The 24,840-nt window shown below is 43.0% G+C and overlaps 1 protein-coding gene and 1 non-coding gene across 4 annotated transcripts in view; both read left to right on the top strand.

Moving 5' to 3' along the window:
- Positions 1-24,840, top strand: part of LIMA1 (LIM domain and actin binding 1) — a 105,280-nt gene that overhangs the window by 24,716 nt on the left and 55,724 nt on the right. For 2 of the 3 annotated variants that reach the window (XM_003906362.4, XM_009180717.3), the window contains exon 2: positions 8,420-8,561. In XM_003906362.4, the coding sequence (XP_003906411.3) occupies positions 8,443-8,561 (119 nt within the window). In that variant the 5' untranslated portion in view covers positions 8,420-8,442. Of the gene's footprint in view, positions 1-7,262; positions 7,333-8,419; positions 8,562-24,840 lie in introns of those variants that run through there. The other variant, XM_009180718.4, reaches the window with a different exon arrangement.
- Positions 287-394, top strand: LOC116268999. Its single transcript, XR_004176325.1, has one exon. It is a non-coding gene; the product is annotated as a U6 spliceosomal RNA (small nuclear RNA).

Raw genomic sequence — 24,840 nt, 5'->3', positions numbered from 1 at the left:
TCATGAAAGACAAGGAAAAGCAGAGTAACTGTCATAGATTGGGGGAGACTTAGGAAGACACAACAGCTAAATGCAGTGTATGATCCTGAAACAGAAATAAGACGTTAATGAAAAAACTGGTGGAATTTCAATAAAGTCTATAGTTAATAGTATTGTACCAGTGCTCATTTCTTAGTTTTGCTAACTGTAGTATGGTAATATAAGATAAAGCTAGGTGAAATGTATATGGGAACTCTTGTACTATTTTTGCAAGTCTTATGTATGAAATTGTTTCAAAATAAAAGGTGAGTGCTCACTCAGTCATACATACACTAAAGTTGAAATGATACAGAGAAGATTAGCATGGTCCCTGTGTGAGGTTAACACACAAATTTGTGAAGCAGTCCATGTTTAAAAAAATAACGTTAAAAAAAAAAAGGTTAAAGAACTATTATCCTCTCATTAAAGAGCCACGCTATCCCAGCACTTTGAAGTTGCTGGAGTGGTGGATCACAAGGCCTGTGGTCACACCAGTCTGATTAACATAGGAAATCCCCATCTCTACTGTAATAAAATTAGCCGAGTGGTGGCACGTGCCTGTAATCCCAGCTACCCAGGAGGCTGAGGCAGGAGAATTGCTTGAACCTGGGAGGCGGAGGTTGCAGTGAGCCAAGATCACGCCACTGCACTCCAGCCTGTCGACAGAGCAAGACTCTGTCTAAAAATAAATAAATAACTATTAACTTCCAAAAAATGTTCAAGATGTGAATCTAGTCACTATTTTTGTACAGAAATATAAACTTAGAAATAAATGTAATTTTCTGAAAAAAACATTATGTAGCAACGTATTTCATGTTGCTTTTATTTGTACCCCTTTGCAAGAAGTTTTTTAGGTTGTTGTTTTTTTCCTTTAATTGCTCCCTTTTACCTGATGACATTCAAATTGAGAAGAGTTGTTGGTAGAAAAACTTTAAAACTCTACAATCTATTTCTTAAAAATAATGTTTTTCTTTTATTTTTTTGAGACGGAGTCTCACTCAGTCTCCCAGGCTGAGTGCAGTGGGGAAGAAGTCTTGGTTCACTGCAAGCTCTGGGCTCCTGGGTTCATGCCATATTCTCCTGCCTCAGCCTCCCAAGTAGCTGGGACTTACAGGTGCCCGCCGCCGGGTCTCGCTAATTTTTGTATTTTAGTAGAGACGGGTTTCACCGTGTTAGGCTGCGGGATGGTCTCGACCTCCTGACCGTGATCCACCTGCCTGGCCTCCCAAAGTGCTGGGATTACAGGCGTGAGCCACCGCGCCTGGCCTTTTTCTTCTCTTCTCTTCTCTTTTCTTTTCTTTCCTTTTCTTTTCATTTCTTTTTTTTTTTTTCTTTTTTTTTTTTTTTTTTTTTTGATAGGGTCTGGCTCTATAGTCCAGGTTGAGTACAGTGGTGTGGTCACGGCTCACTGCAACCTTAATCTCCAGGGCTCAAGTGATCCTCCCACCTCAGCCTCCTGAGTAGCTGGGACTACAGACACACCACCATGCCCAGATAGTTTGCTGTATTTTTTTTGTAGAGACAGAGTTTCACCATGTTACTCAGGCTGATCTCAAACTCCTGAGCTCACGTGATCTGCCTGCATCGGCCTCCCAAAGTGCTGGGATTACAGGCATGAGCCACCACACCTGGCCCATTTTTTCTTCATAAGTGAGTCTGTAATTTTTACTTTGTTCTAATTTTCTGAGGCTATGTTCAGGAAGCCATACTTCTTGAATAAGTAACCATCTCAAGAGATAAAAAAGAGAGGAGGCCACTGAGATCAGATATATAAGAACAGGATTTTATTAGTGGCTTGGGGAGGGCTGGTTGCAGGGCCAGCTCATTTATTTTTTGGTTTGGTTTGGTGTTTTTTTTTTTTTTTTTTTTTGGTTTTGAGACAGAGTCTTGTGCTGTTGCCCAAGCTGGAGTGCAGTGACACAATCTTGGCTCACTGCAACCTCTGCCTCCGGGGTTCAAGAAATTCTTCTGCCTCACCCTCCTGAGTAGCTGGAATTACAGGCACGCACCACCACGCCTGGCTAATTTTTGTATTTTTGGTAGAGACCGGATTTTACCATGTTGGCCAGGCTGGCCTCGAACTCCTGAACTTAAGTGATCCACCGACCTAAGCCTCCCGAAGTGCTGGGATTACAGGCGTGAGCTACCGCGCCCGGCTGTTTTTGTCCAAGCCTGGTTTCTGAGAGACAGTTCCCTTGGTCAGGAGAGTCTGTAAATGAATTTATTAGAATAGGTTTCCTGGAGCAGTTACTGGCCTCACCCTAAGCAATAGCTTGAGGAAGCAGATACCTGGGCAGATTTCCCAGTGAGTCACTCTTCAACTTTTCAAGGACCTTTGTTCGAGAGATCTTTATCTCCAAGCCACAGCTCACCCTAGGACAGTTTAGTGGCCCATCTTAAGCTACCTGGTTTGATAAAAGAACATTGATCCTGGGAGTTAGAATTCTAGCTCTAATACTAACCAGCTGGTGACTTTGGGAAAATGATTGAACGTTTATGTGTCTTGGTTTCCTCGCTGTAAAAAAGGGGATTTGGTTACTTGATTTCTGAGCTACTTTGTTGATGAAAAAAATCTACCATTTGTATCTGAAACTGAAGGCATCTTCCTTCTCAGCAAACAGTTCCCCTTTCTGTGTATACCATTTATTTGTCATGCGACGATCCTTATAGTCTCTGAAACTAAAAATCTGTGTTTATTTTTGTTATATGTTTCCTTTAACTCTTGCAGCCAACTGTCTTCCAATCCAGCAGTTCTTCCTTCACAGTTCATGTGGTAGTAGAATGCATGTGACTGAAGAGAATGTGTTTTGGAGTCTGAAAGTCTGAAAATGGAACTCATCTGAGAGAGACTGGGTGGGTGGGGAGAGATAATATACCTTTCTTTTTTTTTTTTTTTTTGAGACAGAGTCTCGCTCTGTCGCCTACGCTGGAGTGCAATGGCACAATCTTGACTCACTGCAACCTCTGCTTCCTGAGTTTAAGCAATTGTCCTGCCTCATCCTCCCAAGTAGCTGGGATTACAGTTGCCTGCCACCATGCCTGGCTACTTTTTTGTATGTTTGGTAAAGACAGGATTTCGCTACCTTGGCCAGACTGGGTCCCGAACTCCTGACCTCAGGTGATCCTCCTGCCTCAGCCTCCCAAAGTGCTGGGATTACAGGCATGAGCCACTGCGCCCGGCCCCAATACCACACCTTTAATGCAGGCCTATGAAGGCCAGATACTTACCTACAATGGAGGGTATTCCAAGTGGGCCCAGGATAACTTTTAAGTTTCCCTGAAAGCAGGAATGATTATCTCTGATATTCACCACTCTGGGAAGATACCACTATTCTCTTACTGAAACATAATTTGTATGGGTTTTCAGATAGGTGGTTCAGGGATTTTTCTACCTGGTTTTCTTTTTTTTTTTTTTTTTTTGAGACGGAGTCTCACTTCTGTCGCCCCAGGCTGGAGGCAGCGGGCGGACCCCGCTCACTGCAAGCCCGCCTCTGGGTTCATTTCATTCTCCCCGGGCCTCAGCCTCCCAAGTAGTTGGACTACAGGCGCTACCACGCCTCGCTACTTCTTTTTGTATTTTTGTAGAGACGGGTTTCACTCATGTTAGCCAGGATAGTCTCGACCTCCTGACTCCTCAGATCCACCCGCCTCGGCCTCCCAAAGTGCTGGGATTACAGGCTTGAGCCACCGCGCCCGGCCTACCTGGTTTTCTACATTAGCTAAAAGTGGTGGTTTTAATCATTCTTCATTAATTGTAGTTGAAAGAAAATGGACTTTGGAATCGAACAGAATATACATTTGAATCCCAGCTCTGCTACTTTATAGCGAAGTGATCTTTGTAAAGTTAATATGTCTGATCTCAATTTCATCATCATAAATATAAGACAATAAAACCAATCCTGTAGAATGATTATGAGGATTGAGATATATGCTTCGCATAAAGTAAGTGTCTTAAAATCTTCCAAGAGTTGGATTTCTAACTTTAGCTTTGAATTTGTAGTTCTGTTGTATATCACTTGGATTTCTCTTGCTGACGTGTATATCTCAACATGTGTAAATCAACACTCATCATTTTCCCTCTTCTTTCTATATTTACTGTCTCTGTTAATGGAATCAATAGCCTTCCAGTCATTCAGGTTTGATGATGCCAGCTTTGATTCTCTTTTACCCTAAGTTCATTTTATTCTAAGAACTGTCAATTTCTCTCTTCCTACTTTTCCATTTCCACCTACCCTAATTTAATTCACAAATTTAAACCTTGATTACCTCTCACTTAGTTTTAGGATCTTCTTGACTAGTAATTTAGACTCCAGTCTTTTTTCCTCTTAGCAAGTTGCACACCACTGCTGAATAATATTTTAAAATATGATGTTAGTCATGTTACATGCTTTTTCAGAAACTTTCTATGTTCCACCAGAGAGACTGTGGTTAATCCACTACAGAGATCTTATCTTACAGGCGTGGATATTGAGGCTCAGAAATTTTTTTTTGTTATAAAAGCCGTGCATGTGCTAAGTAAATAGCATATTAAGATTAGACCTCATCTCCGATCACTCACGAGTGAATTCTTCCCACTATTGGAATATGACCCAAACTCCTTAGCATGTTTTTCTTCCCAGTCAGGCCCCATTGTGTCTTTTTTTTGAGACAGAGTCTTGCTCTTGTCTCCCAGGCTGGAGTGCAGTGGCGCAGTCTCGGCTCACTGCAACCTCCGCCTCCCAGGTTCAAACGAGTCTCTTGCCTCAGCCTTCCAAATAGCTGGGATTATAGGCACGTGCCACCACACCCAGCTAATTTTTTGTATTTTTAGTAGAGACGGGGTTTCGCCATCTTGGGCAGGCTGGTCTCGAACTCCTGACCTCAGGTGATCCACCTGCCTCAGCCTCCCAAAGTGCTGGGATTACAGGCGTGAGCCACTGCGCCCGGTCAAGTCTTGTCTATCTTCAACTTCTCTTGCACCTGGAGTTTAACTGACTCCCCAAAGGTGCTAATGCTATTCTCCTTCCTCCTCCTTTCCTCCTCCTTCCTTCACTTTGATGAAATTCTGCCCATTCTGTAAGTCCCAAGTCATCTGATGTCTTTTCCTTTCCCTCTCACAAAGCCAGAAAATCAGGTCTTGTATTCTTAGACCATGAGTAGCCTCTAACCACATTCTGTCTTGTACTATAAATATTTGTGTATATGTCAGCAAGCACAGTAGATTATGCACACTATTCAGGCAGGGACCTCTCCCTACATCTCATAGGAAGTAGTTATTCAATAACCGGGTACCAGAGTCTATCAAAAATCATGTATTGATTCTCACCTTTATCGGTTTCATAGGTACTAATCACATTGCTGAGAAATAACATTATGCTTCTGTGAAGACAAGTATGGTCAGGGTGAGAGTCATCTCATTCCCTGAGTGTAAGGTGTGCCTCTCCTAGCTGTATACCAAAATAGATGTTCTGACTTTCCTTAACTTTCTGGCTGGAAGTAATCAGAACCACAGACTTAGACTTGGGAGTTAACCTTTTTATTTTCTTTATCACGCTCGGTCTCTCAAATAATAAATCCTTTTCCTTTTTTACAAACATACCTTTTTTTTCTTTTTTTTTTTTGAGATGGAGTCTCACTCACTCTGTCACCCAGGCTGGAGGGCAGTGGCACGATCTCAGCTCACTGCATCCTCTGCCTCCAGGGTTCAAGTGATTCTCCTGCCTCAGCCTCCCAAGTAGTTGGGATTACAGGGGTGTACCACCACACCTGGCTAACTTTTGTGTTTTTAGTAGAGTCGGGGTTTCACCATGTTGGTCAGGCTGGTCTCCGACCCCTGACCTCAAGTGATCTGCCTGCCTCAGCCTCCCAAAGTGCTGGGATCACAGGTATGAGCCACTGTGCCTGGCCTGCAAACGTATCTTGTATTTTTTTTTTTTTCGTTTGATCCAGAGTTGATCTTTATGGAAGAACTGACAGTATTTATACCCACACCTATATTGGTAGTATATTTCTACCAAATAATATCTTAAAGCATTCATCAGCATTTCCTTAACTTGCCTTACCAAGTTCAAAAAAAACTATGATAGTTTTATATAGTTAAGTTTAGCTGAAATATTTGTTGCTCCTGTGTCTTTTTCATCTTAGAGAAGGGGCTGACATTGTTTGGTGAGTCTGCCAGTTAAATACCAGATAGACAAATAGGTGTCATTATTATTTGGTACTTTCCAGTTTATTGCAAAGTACATGTGTAGACTTAACGATTATTTTGTCCAGGAAGAAAACATTTAAAATACTAAACAGTAACGTTTATTGCTTACTTATTCTGTATCAGGGTCTTTTCTTCTTTATCTTATTTATTTTTCGTAAGAATACTGTGAAGTAAGTGCTATTATTATGGGTGAGAAATCCAAGTTTTAGGGAAACTTTTTATTAAGTGATGAGGCCAACGTTCCCACTTAGACTTATCTGTCTCTAACCCAGAGCTCCTTACCATTAAAAGGCATACTGTGCCTTCCAACATGAGGATTAAAACATATTAACAAAACTAGTATTACTTTCAGACAAGGATTTCATTGGAAGAACAAATATTACATGTGGAACAGTAGTATTCTGCATCACAGGATTCTTTTTTTTTTTTTTTCTTTGGTGGGGGAGAACTTCTTGGTCTGTCACCCAGGCTGGAGTCCAGTGGCGCAATTCATAGCTCATTGTAGCCTCCAACTCCTGGGCCTAGTAGCTAGGACTACAGGTGTGTGCCACTACGCCCAGCTAATTTTTAATTTTTTGTAGAGAAGAGGGGGTCTTGCTATATTACCCAGGCTGGTCTCAAGCTCCTGGCCTCAAGCTGTCCTGCCAAAGTGCTGGGATTACAGGTGAACCAACATGCCTGACCCAGGACCTTTTTTTTTTTTTTGAAATGGAGTGTCGCCCTTGTTGCCTGGGCTGGAGTGCAATGGTGTGATCTTGGCTCACTGCAACCTCCGCCTCAAGCAATTTTCCTGCCTCAGCCTCCCAAGTTGCTGGGATTACAGGCATGCGCCACCACTCCCGGCTAATTTTGTGTTTTCAGTGGAGACAGGGTTTCACCATGTTGGTCAGGCTGGTCCTAAACTCCTGACCTCAAGTGATCCAGCCGCCTCGGCCTCCCAAAGTGTTGGGATTACAGGTGTGAGCCACCACGCCCAGCCTGACCCAGGACTTTTAATGTGAAGTGGCAGCTTGAGTTGCTGGATTTAAATACCCTCTGTGTTCTACGGTTGTCAAGGTTATTGAAAGCAGTACCTGATGAACCATACATTCTACCAGATCAGTTATGCTCTTCGGTTGTCAAGAGCTGTAAGTAGTACTTTATTTTTCTTTTACTTCTGGTAAGCTGTGAATTAGCAGTACTTTATTATTATTATTTTTTAGTTTTCAAGACTCCTGGATCAGAAACAAAGTGGTACTTTAATCTATATTTTTCACTCTTCAAATAAGGAAACTGTTGACTCATTTCTAATCTCACCTCTTCTGGACAAAGGTTGAAACTCCTTTCCTTTGGTAATTAGTGGGGCAAAATAACCAAACGATCCAGATTAATGGGTAGGGAATAGGTGATATCAAGGATATGACTTTATGTATTCTTTGGCTGAAAGGGATGTTAGAAAAGAGGGTTTGTCTCCTGAACTTAAAGTACATTATACTTCCCCTTGATAAAGACTTTAAAATGAGAATTATAATGAGTCAATGATAATTATATTTAAAATGCTCTTAATACTACTGTAACATATCTAGTATTTTAAATATATTATCTCCTTACATCTATATCAAAACCTCCTAAAGATAGATATTATCCTTATTTTTTAGCTGAAGAAAGTGAAATGGAAAATATTACATAATATGTTCAAGGTAACAAAGTTAAGATTTCCCCAAAGTCTGTCTCACCTTAAAGCCCTGCTCTTCCTGTTATACCACTCTGTGCCCCCAGCTCTCTCCCTGGCACTGAGTGGCCAGTGCTGCAGAGCTTGGGGAAAAAGGGCAGCCAAAAGAAACTTGGATGTAGGTAGAAACTAATTTGGACCTGGCTCTACTGAAATGCTGATTGTACCTCCCCTGGGATGTAATTCAGAAGAGGGGAACATTTCACTCCAAATATGACTTTGGAACAGACTTCAGTTCAGAGAAAGGCCAACTGATGTTTGCACAGTGGGGTCAGTCATAAAATGGAACTGGAAGGGACCTTAAAGGTCATCTGGTGTGGCCTCCTTTTATAAGAAACCACAACCCAAAGATATTGGATCATTTGACCAAGGTTACACAGTTTGAGGGAGAACAGTGGAGGAGTGTGGTCTGCAAGTTTAGGACTCTACCACACCACTGCCAATCCTTGGATGCTGGAGAATCCTCTTCTGTGTCTAATATTCCGACTTTCTTTATTGCATAGGTATTTCAGTGTCTGTAGATAAGATGGAATCAACTCCATTTAATAGACGGCAATGGACCTCACTGTCATTGAGGGTAACGGCCAAAGAACTTTCTCTTGTCAACAAGAACAAGTCATCGGCTATTGTGGAAATATTCTCCAAGTAAGTGCTGATCCTGGTCCAAAAGGACCATATGTCTGGGGCACACATTGCCACCTGTCAGGGAAATTGGTGAAGGAAATACATTATGTAAAATAGTTTTATTGGGCGCCTCCTGGATTTTAAACACTATATGAGGCACTGTGCAGAAGGAGGAGGAGGGTAATAATCAGAAGATACATTCTATGTCTTTGAATTTTTGTTTAGTTTGTAGAAGAAGCAGTTATAGACACAAAAAAATATTTTTAAAAAGATAATTATGAAATAATTATAAAGCAAAATATCAGCAGGTCTAAAATGAACAGGAGTGAGGATTAGGTACAGAATAAGAGACAGAGAGAGCATCATGGACAGGAGCTCATCAGGAAGGCTTTCTGGTTGAGATGAGTTTTGAGGCAAGTTTTGATTTGGTTGAAGGGTGTGTTAAGCACTCTCTATATCTGCACTTTCCAATGTGGTAGCCACTATATAGGTGGCTATTTCAGTTTAAGTTAATTACAATTAAATAACATTGAAAATTTAGTTTTAAATGTTTACCAGCTGCATTTATCACTGTTCAAATGCTCAGTAACTACTTGTTGCTGGTGACTGTCGTATTGAACATCACAGAAACATTTCATCATTGCACACAGTTCTGCTGAAAAGTGCAACCTACACAGGCATACTATAGCCCACTGACTGCTGATTAGTAAATAAAACTTTGTTAGAACACATCCGGCCAGGCGTGGTGGCTCACACCTGTAATCCCAGCACTTTGGGAGGCCGAGGCAGGTGAATCACTTGAGGTCAGGATTTCAAGATCAGCCTGGCCAACATGGTGAAACCCTGTCTCTACTAAAAATACAAAAATTAATCAGGTGTGGTGGCACATGCCTGTACTGTAGTCCCAGCTACTCAGGAGGCTGAGGCAGGAGAATCGCTTGAACCCAGGAGGCGGCGGTTGCAGTAAGCTGAAATCGTGCCACTGCACTACAGCCTGGGCGACAGAGCAAGACTCTGTCTTAAATAATAATAATAATAATAATAATAATTACAGAATTTATTTTGCTTTTGAATCTCCAGTTTGGGCAGGATCTCTGCTCTACTCAGCATCAGCCAGGGTGACCCAAAGGCTGGGAGCCATAATCATCAAAAGGCTGGCTCACTCACAAGTCAGGCGGTTGATGCTGTCATGTGGGATCTCAGCGGGGGCCATGGTAGGAATACCTACACATGGCCATTCCATGTGGCTGTTTGGCTTGCTGGCTCAGTTCCCAGGGCAAGCATCCAGTGACAGAGGGAAGGAGGGAACAAAAGAGGGAGTTCAAAGTTGTGTTGCCTTTTATGACCTAGCCTCGGAGGTCATACAGTATCACTTTTACCACATTCACTTCATTAGAAGTGAGTCACTAAAGCTGACTCATTTTGGAGGAGGGCAATTTGACTCCACCTTCTCTGATAGGAGGAATGTCAGAATTTTGGACATTTTAAATTTTTTTAATTAAAAAAAAAATATTGAGATGGGGTTTCACTCTGTCACCCAGGCTGGAGTGCAGTGGTGTGGCCACGGCTCACTGCACCCTTAAACTCCTGGGCTCTAGCGATCCTCCTGCCTCTGCCTTCTGAGTAGCTGGGACTATAGACACGCACCACTGTGCCCAGCCTGGACATGTTTTAAAATCATCCTATGTTCTGATTTGGTATGTGTGGATAGAGTCCAGGAAATTATGTTTTTAACAAGTATCCTAGGTAATTTTTACCTTCAGGGAAGTTTAAGAAGCCCTGGTAGTGGAAGAGATGGACTTGTGGAGTCAAAGCAGTGAACTTGAACATGAAGCGGAATGAGTCAAGTCTAAGGAGACTGAAGCAAAGGATTATGGAAGCTGAACATGATAAAGGGAATAGGAAAGCAAGCAGTCTGGGATGGAGAAATACAAAAGGGAGAAGGAACTGGTGTAATTCATTTAGGGCCAGATGGAAGACCTCGGATGCTCTGCTAAGGTTAGGATTTAGTAAGAAAACCAGTGAACACAATTGGTTTTCGTGTGGGGAGTGACACGATCAGACTGGTATTTTAGAAGGAGGCTTCTGGCAAGAGTGTAAAGCTATGTTAGAAAGATGAGAGATTGGTAACATGGAGACAATTTATGAGGTTCTCTTGGGAACTCAAGTGAAAGCTGTTGGGGGTCAAGGGGGAACAGGGATAGAGGGAAAGAGAAGGATATCAGACAGTGTTGAGATGTGATTAATGGGACTTGGAAACTCCCTGTTCTGCAGAGAAACTTCTCCACATTCTTACCCTTTTCACCCTCTTTAGCCCCACCTGTCTTTAACTAAACTTGGCTTTCCCTTGACATGCATGACATGCATTCTGTGTTTGAGCAGTGGCTGCCTGCTCTTTCTTTTTTTTTTTTCTTTTTTTTTTTTTTTTTTTTTTTGGAGTCTTGCTCTGTCACCCAGACTGGAGTGCAGTCATGCGATCTCAGCTCACTGCAACCTCTGCCTCCTGGGTTCAAGCGATTCTCCTGCCTCAGCCTCCCGAGTAGCTGGGATTACAGGCGCACGTCACCACGCCCGACTAATTTTTGTACTTTTAGTAGAGATGGGATTTCATCATATTGGTCAGGCTGGTCTTGAACTCCTGACATCATGATCCGCCTACCTCGACCTCCCAAAGTGCTGGGGATTACAGGCATGAGCCACTGCACCCGGCCTGGCTGCCTGCCCTTTCTGCACATGCTTCCCTGAAATATTTTGGGGGCCAGGGTTGCTACTCTCCTATATCTCCAATACTGTTTCCCATTCATTGTCTCTCGTGCCTGCTTCCGAAGTTTAAGACATGTGCTTTCAGGCTCACATCTAACTATACTGCACTCTTATCCTCCCCTTCGTTGCAGTGGCATGCTAGCCTCCAGGGGACACTAACTTCTAGCATCTTTTTTTTTTTTCAGTGTTTCTCATTGAGGGTGCTATAGCATTTGGGGCGAGGCAGATCTTCCCCATGCAGGATATTCATCATGATGCCCTCCTCTAAATGAACCCATGACATTGTGACAACCAAAAAAGAAAAAAAAAAGTGATAGGGGAGAAAACCCAACAAGATTCTAACACATGTCTAAATGTCCCCCAGGGCCATTGGTGCCAATGGTGTCCTCATTGAAGAATCATTGGGTCCACATCAGTGACCTGTCTGATACTTTGGACTCATAATTTTTTTTCTTTCTTCTTTCTCTCTCTTTTTTTTTTTTTTTTTTTTTTTTTTTGTGACTGGGTCTTACTCTGTCACCCAGGCTAGAGTGTAGTGGCACAATTATGGTTCACTGCAGACTCGACCTCCCAGGCTCAAGCAGTCCTCCTGCCTCAGCCTCCCAAGTAGCTAGGACCATAGGCATGCACCACTATGCCCATCTAATTTTTTATTTTTTATAAAGACAGTGTCTCACTATGTTGTCCAGGCTGGTCTCGAACTCCTGGATTCAAGCAATCCTCTTGCCTCAGCCTCCCAAAGTGCTGGGATTACAGGTGTGAACCACTGCACCCGACCTGGACTCATAATTTCTTGATCTTCCCCGTTTCTGCAACCTGCATATTGTCTCCCATGCCTCTGCCTCCAGTCTCAACCTATCATCACTCAGAATCCTTCTCTGAAATGGTGCATTTGGAGAACCTACTGTTTGATTGGAGCCTCCTGTTTTTCCACTTGTTTAACTCTTATTCCCAGTGACCCTGTGTTTTGACTTCACCAGGACACCCAGCCCTGGATGTCAGTCCCCTTCCTGGCCTCACTTTCTTCCTTGCCCAACTCAGTCACTTCAGTGAGGCTCTCACCTCTTCCCCAGTGCCTTTCTCACCACCCTATTCTGTCATTGTCCAGCCCAGCCACTTTTCATTAGGATTTGGGTCTTACAGTAGCACGAAGGAGAGTTAAGAAGTTGGAAAAGGCTTCCAACTTTTAGGGCCTTCTTAATCTTGCAGAAAGAAAGTGCAGAGGGATCTCACAGTTCCTTCTCATGGTATACTGGGTTCACTGTCTTTTCTCCATGAAGGCTGAAAGGATTGCAAAACTGTCAATCCTGAACCCGTTAATTAGAATCAGTGTGCCAGGCACCATGCTAGACTCTTGACAGAAACACATACTATTTTGGCCGGGTGCACTGGCTCATGCCTGTAATCCCAGCACTTTGGGAGGCCATGGCAGGTGGATCATTTAAGGTCAGGAGTTCAAGACAAGCCTGGCCAACATGATGAAACCCCATCTCTACTAAAAATACAAAAAAAACGACTGGGCGCGATGGCTTACGCCTGTAATCCCAGCACTTTGGGAGGCTGAGGCGGACAGATCACGAGGTCAGGAGTTCAAGACCAGCCTGGCCAACATGGTGAAACCCTGTCTCTACTAAAAAATACAAAAATTAGCTGGGCATGGTGGCCCGTGCCTGTAATCCCAGCTACTTGGGAGGCTGAGGCAGGAGAATTGCTTAACCGGGACCTGGGAGGCGGAAGTAGCAGTGAGCCGAGATCACACCACTGTACTCCAGGCTGGGCTACAGAGCGAGACTCTGTCTCAAAATATAAAAATACAAAAAAATACAAAAATTTTGCTGGGCGGTGGTGGTGTGCACCTGTAATCCCAGCTACTCGGGAGGCTGAGGTGGAAGAATCACTGGAGCCTGGGAGGCAGAGGTTGTGGTGAGCCAAGATCATGCCACTGCACTCCAGCCTGGGCAACCGAGTGAGACTCCGTGTCAGGAAAAAAAAAAGAAATATATAAAATATATACTATTTCAAATCCTAACAAAAACTATATGAGGAAGGGGCTTTACCCCTCTTTTATAGTTGAGAAAACTGAGGCAAAGGAAGTAACCTATTCAAGTTAATATTTGAGTTTGTTCCTGTTACATATTTTTCTTCTGATGTGCTTAACATATGGAACTGGTTTGGAAAGATGAATAGAGTCATTTGGTAGGCTTGGAGAATGCTGGAGACATTCCAGAGGAAGGGGAGCAACAGGAGGTAAAGGCATAGAAGTAGGACAGGTGGTGGTTTATACTGATGGGAGTGAAAACCAGGGAATCAGCCTGGATTTCTGTTCTAGGTTTTACACTCAGTGGAAACATGTTGCTAATATTACTTAAGGTTTTTAAGGTTCACTCACTGTAGCTTCCCAAAGAAGACTGCAGGACTATTTTCCAAGATCAGTTGAGATCAGGCGCGTTCAGGGTGGTATGGCTGTAGACTACAGGACTGTTTTCCACAAAGCATATACTAATGTCTGTTTCCAACACCTAGTGGCTTTATATTACGGGGTTTGCAAATAGTAAGTCCTATACAAGCCTAGCTAAAAACAGTAGGAAAACTTAGGAGGTCTCTGATCAGAGATTAATATGAAAGTGATGTTTGGAGGAAGCTTAATCTGGCTGATGTTTGTAGATAAGTCAGCTTTACTTTCTAATTGCTAACAGTGCTGTTTATGTTTATATTATAGAAGAGTACTTTTTTTAGCATCAGAGCTTGTGTCCCATGGTCCTTTATAGCTGTAGACTTATTTCTCTGACTAAGCCTCTATAACAGTCATTACATTTGAGGTAAGAAGTTCCTATTGATACGTCCATTTGAATAGCTAGCTTTGGTTTCACTCACCACTGACTTCAGCATAATATAATCCTTCATTTGATAACAGTTGACTCTTTGGGTGGAATTTGTTTGACTCATACATTTTTGGAATTAAAGAGAATCTAGCCTGGTAGTTTTTAAACTATCTTAATTGCGGTCTTCAGAGGAATCTCAGGGCCAGTTCTCCAACAACTGGAACACCCTAAGGGCTAAGCCCAGGCCCAGATCCCAGGCCCAGCCCTTTAGATTTTCCATTCCAGCAATCCTGCTTTGATCCCTTGTAAAGGTTAGGTTCTACATAAGACAGCATTTGAAGAGAGGGTTCTGCAGCTAGCAGAGCTTGAAACCACTGATCTGGCTAGCATTTGCCCCACTCTGACAGATTAGGAGCTTGAGGATTAGCAATTGTGACTGAAGGTCACACACCAAGATGGTAGAACTGATGAACACAGCACGAAGACCCCTAAGCTCACCCCCTGCCAGCATGCCTCTACCTTATCACAGCTGCCCCTGTTTTTGTTATAACTTCACCCATTCCTAATTCCATGAAAGAGGAGGAGGCCGGGTTGAGAGGATCACTTGAGTCCAGAAGCTCAAGGCCACAGTGAACTGTGATTGCACCACTGCCCTCCAGCCTGGGTGACAGAGTGAGAACCTATCTTAAAAAAAAAAAGAGCATTCATATTTAGTTTTTTGTGACTATTCTTCCTTCAATAAGAAAAAAATTGACCTTCAAGTTGGCCTGGTTAACTTCCTCTTCTTTTGCTTCTCTGTAACATTTTAGTGGTGAAATTTTTCCAGAAGAAAATACATTGCCTAAACCTTGGGAGTTTCCGTTTTCCCTCTTTGGCTCAGCATTCCCTTTGCTCTATTTGAGGGCATACAAGCAAGAGTCATGGCTCAGGAACTCTGTTTTCTGGCCTCAGAAAAATTTGAGACACTGTTATTACTCCCCAGATAATTTTAGCATCTTCCATCAGCTGCCTGCCCCACAGCTGAGCATTAGTGAGCAGTTGCAAGATCAAATTCCTTATGTGGGCCGGATGGGGTGGCTCACGCCTGTAATCCCCAGCACTTTGGGAGGCCAAGGCAGGCGGATCACGAGGTCAGGAGATCAAGACCATCCTGGCTAACATGGTGAAACCCCGTCTCTACTAAAAAATAGAGAAAATTAGCCGGGCATGGTGGCGGGTGCCTATAGTCCCAGCTACTGAGGAAGGAGAATGGCGTGAACCTGGGAGGCAGAGTTTGCAGTGAGCCAAGATCGTGCCACTGCACTCCAGCCTGGGCGACAGAGCAAGACTCTGTCTCAAAAAAAAAAAAAAAAAAAAATCTGGGAAGGAAAGAGGAACAAGATTTTAATTACAGAAATTTTATTGCAAATGTTTTATTTTCTCAAATTTGAATCTTCAAAATGGTGCCACCATTTTGTGTCCTTCACATTTTGTGTCAGAAGAATGCTAGTTGCTGTAAGGGCCTCTGAGAAAAGTCTGAGGCCTGAACACTGAATTCAGAAGTATTGAGCCTCAGTCCTGTGGCAATCTAAGAGTACAAAATATAAAAGTACCAAGGATTGAACTTGGAAGAAAGCGGTGGTGTAGAGCCTTTCTCCCTGTTACCTACTATTTAGCAGGAACTTCATTACAAATAAAAGGTGGGGATATTTGAGTAGGGGTTTGAGAACAGGATTGAAGACAGCCTTTGGTGTATACACCTGGTCTTACAGATGCCTCCCTGCTAAAAGGACAGGGCCAAAGATGAGAAGTATTTTGATTTTTTTTTTTAATCTATGTTTCTGTTAGACACTAAAGGGAAGGGAACCTCTGAGCTTATTTACTCAACCAACCACAATGTAAATACCTTGCCTTGGAGAACAGTTGGCTAAATATAAACCTGTCTGCCAATTGGTTCTAGTTTTCATATATTGTATTATTGCTGTAATATACTGTAGATGATTATCCAAGGGGTATGGAAATGCAAGTTCAAGGCCAGTTCTAAGTTCCTTTTTATAATAGCTACAATCCACTGTATCCCTGAATTCTCACTTTTAAGGAATCTCTTAGATATATAAGTACAAGTGGGAAAAATATACATACAAGGACATTCACCAAAGCATTATTTGCAATGGTGAAAAACTGGAAACAATCCAAATGCCCATTAAAGGAATATGGGTGAATTAATTATAATGAAAAAGGATTGCCATGATTACCAAACACTTCTGTGTTGCTAAATCAAAGGGATGTTTCTTGGTCTTTATCTTACATGAACTCTCACCACTTTTTCCCTCCCACATTTTTGCTTCTCTTGGCTTCTCTGGAAGTCTCATCATTTTCCTCCTCCCTCTCTGTCTCTTCCTTGTCAGTCTCTCTTATCATCTGTTCCGACTGCTGAAATGTTAGAGTCTCCAGGACTGAGTTCCAGGCATCTTCTCACACTACACACTCTTTGCAGATGTCATCTACTCCTGTGGCTTTAATACAATCCGTGGGCACATAAGCCCTAAATGAGTACAACTAGCTCAGAGCTTTCTTCTGAGCTCTGGACACATGCATCTCATCACTGCTCCCACCAAATGGATGTTTTCGTTAACATGGCTAACATTGAACTCTTGATCTTCCCCGTTTCCAAATTTGCTCTTCCTTCACAATTCCACGTCCCAGGAAGCATTACTTCCATTGACTCAGCTGCCAGAAACCTAGGAATCATTCTCTCTTCCTACTGATTCTTCTTCGAAATGTATCTCAAATCTATTCACTTGTCTTTATCTCTAGCGCCATTATCTCTGCAGCCCAGCCAGCATTCTCTCTCATTAATGCCACCTCCATTCTCAGCCCCTTCCAGTCCATTCTCCACACTCCAGAGCACTCTTTTAAAAACACGAATTGAATCAGTGACCATCCTACCATTTTATTTTATTTTATTTTATTTTTTGAGGCGGAGTCTCGCTCTGTCGCCCAGGCTGGGGTGCAGTGGCCGGATCTCAGCTCACTGCAAGCTCCGCCTCCCGGGTTTACGCCATTCTCCTGCCTCAGCCTCCGGAGTAGCTGGGACTACAGGCGCCCGCCACCTCGCCCGGCTAGTTTTTTGTATTTCTTAGTAGAGACGGGGTTTCGCAGTGTTAGCCAGGATGGTCTCGATCTTCTGACCTCGTGATCCGCCCGTCTCGGCCTCCCAAAGTGCTGGGATTACAGGCTTGAGCCACCGCGCCCGGCCATCCTACCATTAAATTCAAAGTCCTCAGCATGACCTGCATGGCCCACCCCTGCTTCCCGCCTCATCGCCTGCCCTTTCGCCTCTCAGCGAGCTTCTACCACACTGGAGTTCTTTGTGTACCCTATACACATGAGACACTTTCTTGCCTTGAGGCCTTTGCGCATGGTGTTTTTCTGTTCCTGGAATGCTTTCCTCCCTTGTTTTTGTCTGGCTAACGTCATCTGGTCAAACTTCACGTCTCAGCCTACAGCCTACACGTTTCAGCGAGGCGCTCCTTTTAAAAATTATTTTATTTTATTTTATTTTATTTTGAGATAGAGTCTCACTCTGTTGCCCAGGCTGGAGTGCAGTAGCACCATCAGGGGTCATTGCATCCTCAAATTCCTGGGCTCAGGTGATCCTCCCACCTCAGCCCCCTAAGTAGCTGGGACTACAGGCGCATGCCACCAAGCCCTGCTAATTTGTTTTTTGTTTTTTGTTTTTTTTTGTAGAGATGGGGTCTCGGCACGTTGCCCAGGCTGTTCTCAAACTCCCGGGCTCAAACGATTGGCCTGCCTTGGCCTCCCAAAGGGCTGGGATCACAGGCTTGAGCCATCGTACTTGTCCATTTGTTTTTAACTGACAAATCATAATTTTACATATTTATGGGGTCCAATGAGATAGTTTTTTGTTTGTTTTTTGAGAGAGAGTCTTGCTTTATCACCCAGGCTGGAGTACAGTGGTGCTATCTTAGTTCACTGCAACTTCTACTTCCCAGGTTCAAGCGATCCTTCCCCCTCAGTCTCCCAAGTAGCCGAAACTACAGGTGCACACCAACATGCCTGGTGGCTAGTTTTTGTGTTTTTAATAGAGACAGGGTTTCTCCATGTTGCCCAGGCCAGTCTTGAACTCCTGGCCTCAAGTGATCCACTCGCCTCAGCCTCCCAAAGTGCTGGGATTACAGGCATGAACTACCACATGTGGCCAATGTGATGTTTTAATACATGAATACATTGTGGAATGATCAAATCAGGCTAATTAACATAAGTGAGGCTTTCCTTGATTCCCTCTTCCTTTCTCAATTGTGTTCCTTTGTTATTTAATAACACCCTGTTCTTTTTTTTTTCCAAAGGACTTAGCACTGTGTGTGTGTGTATGTGTGTGTATGTATATTTGTGTGCTTCTGTTTTTAGTGTCTAAACTGTAAGCGTCTGAGAGCAGATATTATGTCTGTTTTGGTTATTTCTTTCATTACTTTTTCTCTAGTGCTTGGAACATAGTAGACAGCAATAAGTATTTCTTGAATGAAAATGTCAGCTTCTCTGAATTTCTCTCTGAAATGGGGAAAGGGAGAAGCAGAATAGTATGTATTACATTATCTCATTTTTGTTACTTTAAAACTCAAATATGAGTTGCAAATATTTTCTCCCACTCCATGGGACATTTTTACTTTGTTCTTTTTTTTTTCTTCATGAGACAGAGCCTCACTCTGTCGCCCAGGCTGGAGGGCAGTGGTGCAATCTTGGCTCACTGCAACCTCCACCTCCCAGGTTCAAGCGATTCTCCTGCCTCAGCCCCCTCAGTAGCTGGAGTTACAGGTGCCCACCACCACGTCCAGCTAATTGTTGTATTTTTAGTAGAGATGGGGTTTCACCATGTTGGCCAGGCTGGTCTTGAACTCCTGACCTCAAGTGATCCACCCACCTCGGCCTCTCAAAGTGCTGGGATTACAGTCATGAGCCACTGCACTTGGCCTGTTGATAGTGTTCTTTGATGCGCAAAAGTTTTTTTGTTTTTGTTTGTTTGTTTTGTTTTGTTTTTTGAGACACAGTCTTGCCCTGTTGCCAAGGCTAGAGTATAGTGGCACAATCTCGGCTCACTGCAACCTCTGCCTCCCGGGTTCAAATGATTCAGCAGCCTCAGCCTTCCGAGTAGCTGGGATTACAGGTGCCCACCACCATACCCGGCTAATTTTTGTATTTTTAGTAGCGACAAGGTTTCATCATGTTGGACAGGCTGGTTTTGAACTCCTGACCTCACATGATCCGCCCACCTTGTCCTCCAAAGTGCTGAAATTACAGGCATGAGCCACTGTGCCAACCCTCAGAAAAGTTTTTAATTTTGTTGAAGTCTAGTTTATTTTTTCTTTTGTGCCTGTGCTTTTGGTGGTGTATTCCAATGAGACATTACCAAATCTTGTAATGATGAGATGATCAAAAGATAATAAAAAATTAAAATAAGATTAAAAAAATAAGAAAAACAAAAATAAGAAAGAAAAACGACAAAAAATAAATTTCAAAAAATCATTGCCAAATCCAATGTCATGAGACTTTTTCCCTATGTTTCAACCAAGAGTTTTATAGTTTTAGCTTTTATAGTTAGGTCTTTGATCCATTTGACTTAATTTTTGTATATGGTAGTCCAATTTCATTTTTTTGCATGTGGCTATCCGGTTTTCCCGGCACCATTTGTTGAAAAGATTTTCCTTTCCCCACTGGATGGTCTTGGCACCCTTGTCAAAAAATTATTTGACCATACATGTAACGGTTTATTTCTGGGCTGTGTGTTCTGTTCCATTGGTCTATTTATCTGTCTTTATGCTGGTACCATACTGTTTTAACTGTGGTAAAATACACAGTATATAACATAAAATTTACCATTTTAACCACTTTCTTTTTTTTTTTTTTTTTTTGAGACCGAGTCTCACTCTGTTGCCCAGGCTGGAGTGCCGTGGTGTGATCTCAGCTTACTGCAGCCTCCACCTCCTGGGTTCAAAGGATTCTCATGCCTCAGCCTCTCGAGTAGCTGGGACTACAGGCTTGAGCCACCATGCCCAACTAATCTTTATATATATATATATATATATATATATATATATATATATATATATATATATTTTTTTGAGACGAGTCTCATTTGTCACCCAGGCTGGAGTGCAGGGTCGGATCTCAGCTCACTGCAGCCCGCCTCCCGGGTTCACGCCATTCTCCTGCCTCAGCTCTCCCGAAAGTTGGGACTACAGGCTTCTGCCACTCGCCTGCTAAAAGCTTTTTGTATTTTTAGTAGAGACGAGGTTTCACTGTGTTAGCCAGATGGTCTCTCATCTTCCTGACCTCGATCCGCCTGCCTCAGCCTCCCAAAGTGCTGGGATTACAGGCTTGAGCCACCGCGCCCGGCCTAATCTTTATATTTTTAGTAGAGACAGGGTTTCACCATGTTGGCCAGGCTGGTCTTGAACTCTCAACCTCAGGAGATCCACCCGCCTTGGCCTCCCAAAGTGCTGGAATTATAGGCATGAGCCACTGCACCTGGCCAACCACTTTTAAGAATAAGGTTCAGTGGCATTAAGTACATTCATATTATTGTACGATCACTACTACCTTCCCTTTTCATTATACATATACATTGTAATTTACCACTCCTCTGCTAATGGACATTCAGGTTGTTCTAAGTCTTTTGCTGTTATATTTAATGCTACGATAAATAATCTAATATAAAACATTTTTTTAGTGTATCTATAGGATAAATTCTGGGAGCAGAAAGAATTGGTAAATTATAACATTTGTGCTTTTATAATTTTGGCAAATATTAAAGAAGGCATAGACAAAGTGCCTTCTATAAAGGTTTTACCAATTTACCTTCCCACCAACAATGTAAGACAGAACCTGTTTCCCCATACCTTCACCAATGTCCCATATTAGCCTTTTTTGTTTGTTTATTTGTTTGTTTTAAACAGAAGTTCGGTGGCATAGTCACAGCTCACTGCAACCTCGAACTCCTGACCTCAAGCAGTCCTATCACCTCCACTTCCCAAAGCGCTGGGATTACAGGCATGAGCTACCCAACCCAACTGCATATTAGCTGTGTGCATTGTGTGTACGCACACGTGTGTGTGTGTGTGCGTGCGTGCATGCGCGTGTGTGTGTGTGGTTTTAAGGAGCAGAGAGTGTTTATTAGGCAAGAAAGAAGGAAAAAGAAGCTTCCCCATACAGAGACAGAAGGAGAAGGACTTCAAGCCGAGAAAGGGAACCCCCTACATATTAGCTTTTTAAGAAAATCTTTTCTGGCCGGATGCAGTGGCTCACGCCTGTAATCCCAGCACTTTGGGAGGCTGAGGCAGGCGGATCACCTGAGGTCAGGAGTTGGAGACCAGTCTGGCCAACATGGTGAAACCTTGTCTCTACTAAAAATATAAAAAAATTAGCTGGGTGTGATGGTGCATACCTGTAATCCCAGCTACTTGGGAGGCTGAGGCAGGAGAATCACTTGAACCTGGGAGGCGGAGGTTGCAGTGAGCTGAGATCGTGCCACTACACTCCAGCCTGGGCGACAGAGTGAGACTCCATCTCAAAAAAAAAAGAAAGAAAAAAGAAAATATTTTCCTATTTGATAGGTAAAATGTTCTTAGCATTGTTTGAATTTGCATTTTGAGGTTGAACATCTTTTCTGTTTAAGAGCCATGAGACGTTCTTTTTGTGAACTGTATGTTTTTGTTTTTGTTTTTTTGAGATGGGAGTGTGGCTCTGTCACCCAGGCCGGAGTGCAGTGGTACAATCTTGGCTCACTGCAACCTCCACCTCCCGGGTTCAGGCGATTCTTGTGCCTCAATCTCTCTAGTAGCTGGAATTTCAGGTGCCTGCCATCACGCCCGGCTAATTTTTGTATGTTTAGTAGAGACAGGGTTTTGCCAGGTTGGTGGGGCTGGTTTCCAACTCCTGACCTCAGATGATCCGCCCACCTCCATCTCCCAAAGTGCTGGGATTACAGGCGTGAGACACCGCACCCAGCCGTGAACTGTATGTTTATATCTGCCTTTTTATTTATTCAGTTGTCATTTCCCTGTTGATTAGTAGTTATTTATATTCTAGGGAAATTAAATTTTTGTCTGTAATATAAGTTGCAAATATATTTTCAGCTTGTCAATTGAATCATAGCAGTTCTATTCCCACTTTCTTCCTAGTTATGGTCAATGAAGTGCCAGAAATGTTTGGTAGTCCTTTTACCCTACCCTATTAGAAAGTTCTGCTCAATTGCAGAGCAACATCTACATGGTGACCGAGATGCTTGTTAATATCTGACTATTAAAATTAGACAGTGATAGGATTGGGGGCTGGGCATGGTGGCTCACACCTGTAATCCCATCACTTTGGGAGGCCAGGGCTGGTGGATCACTTGAGGTCAGGAGTTCGAGACCAGCCTGGCAAACTTGGTGAAACCCATCTCTACTAAAAAAACAAAAATTAGCTGGGCATGGCGGCGCATACCTGTAATCCCAGCTACTCAGGAGAATCACTCGATCACTCGAACCCGGGAGACAGAGGTTGCAGTGAGCCGAGATTACGCCACTATACTCCAACCTAGGGGACTGAGCAGGACTCTTCAAAAAAAAAACAGTGATGGAATTGGAAGACCCTTTATGTAATACTCTTTCTTGGCTGGGCATGGTGGCTCACGCCTGTAATTTCAACACTTTGAGAGACTGAGACAGGAGGATCACTTGAGCTCAGAAGTTTGAGACCAGCTCAGCTTGGGCAACATAGCACGACCCTATATCTACTAAAAAAATTTTTTTTAAGTTAGTCACGTGTGATGGTAGATGTCTTTAGTCCCAGCTTCTTGCAAGGCTGAGGTGGGAGGATTGCTTGAGTCCTGGAGATCAAGGCTGGTTTTTTTTTTGTTTTTTTTTGTTTTTTTTGAGACAGGGTCTCACTCTGTAGCTCAGGCTAGAGTACAGTGGCGTGATCATAGCTCACTACAGCCTCAACCTCCCTGGCTCAAGGAATCCTCCTATCTCAGCCTCCCAAGACACTGGGACTACAAGCGTGCACCACACCTAGCTAATTTTTGTATTTTTTGTAGAGACAGGGTTTTACTGTGTTACCCATCTGGTCTCGAACTTCTGGGTTCAAGTGATCAGCCCACCTCGGCCTCCCAAAGTACTGGGATTACAGGTGTGAGCTATGGCACCAGGCCTGAGGCTGCTTTTTTTCTTCCTCTCTTACCTCCTACTCCAAATGCTGCCTCGTGAATTCTGAAATTCTACCTTTAGGCAGAGGACAGTGCCCTTTGAACAGGGCCCTTTTCTGGGGTGGGGCTAACTGAGATCTGCTAATGCAGGCCCAACGAGAGGCACACAATGGTGATTCTCCACGTGATGGTGCTGACTTCAGTGCATGACTCAGAGGCCTGGAGGAAGCCAGGTTAAGGTTGTTCTGGGGCCAGGCGTGGTGGCTCATGCCTGTAATCCCAGCACTTTGGGAGGCCAAGGCAAGCATATCTCTTGAGGCCAGGAGTTCGAGACAAGCCTGGTCAATATGGTGAAACCCTGTCTCTACTAAAAATGCAAAAATTAGCCAGGTGTGGTGGGGCATGCCTGTAATCCCAGCTACTCGGGAGGGAGGCCGGGGGATGAGAATCACTTGAATCTGGAAGCAGAGGTTGCAGTGAGCTGAGATCACACCACTGCACTCCAGCCTGGGTAACAGAGCAAGACTCTGTCTCAAAAAAAAAAGGTTGTTCTGGGTGGTCTGGAGATTTGTGCAGCTTGGACCTGCACAAATCTCTGGACCACTTAGCCTTTAAATGGAGAAAACCTGTTCCTCCTTGAAAAGGACTTTAATTTTTTTCTCAGAGGTCTGCCAATCCAAGTAATAAAAATGACAAAATGATAAAAGTAATAAATAATTATTTATGAAATCTAAGATGTCATCAACTATAGGCTGTGCCACTATTTTTGCATCTCTAAGAAAAAATGCTCATTAAACTGATCAGTGCTTATCACAAACTTTTCTCACATATCACTCTTGTGCATATGTAAAATAATTTTTCCTTAAATGCCAAGCATAATGTAATCTTTTAAAAGACATTTTAAAATGGCATTTAAAACATATAATAATAGCTGGGTGCAGTGGCTCAAGCCTGTAATCCCAGCACTTTGGAAGGCTGAGGCAGGTGGATCACATGAGGTCAGGAGTTCGAGACCAGCCTGGCCAACATGGTGAAACCCTGTCTTTAGTAAAAAATACAAAAATTAGCCAGGCATGGTGGCACATGCCTGTAATCTTAGCTACTTGACAGGCTGGGGTAGGAGAATGCTTGAACCTGGGAGGCAGAGATTGCAGTGAGCTGAGATTGTGCCATTGCACTCTAGCTGGGCAACAAGAGCGAAAGTCCACCTCAAACAAAACAAAACAAAACAAAACTATGTAGTACCATGAAATACTTTTAACTGAGTTAAAATGACAATATCAATAACTTATACTAAATTCAACATGTACAGGCAATGTGACTATCAAGATTAGAACAATTGTAAGATATCAGAGGCATAAATATGGGAGGGGAAATGTATATATTGGAATTAATGCATTGCTGTATGGACTTAACTAATTTCAAAATGTTTTTACACATGTGATTACATTTAATCTTCCCAGCAATCCTGAAAGTAGATTGTAACTGCTTTCTAGATAAGGAAACTGAGACTTAGAGAGATTAAGTCACT

Source organism: Papio anubis, chromosome 9 (assembly GCF_008728515.1).
Source record: "Papio anubis isolate 15944 chromosome 9, Panubis1.0, whole genome shotgun sequence".
Taxonomy (NCBI): domain Eukaryota; kingdom Metazoa; phylum Chordata; class Mammalia; order Primates; family Cercopithecidae; genus Papio; species Papio anubis.
The sequence above is the reverse complement of the archived record's forward strand: the minus strand, read 5'-3'. Positions and strand labels throughout refer to the sequence as shown.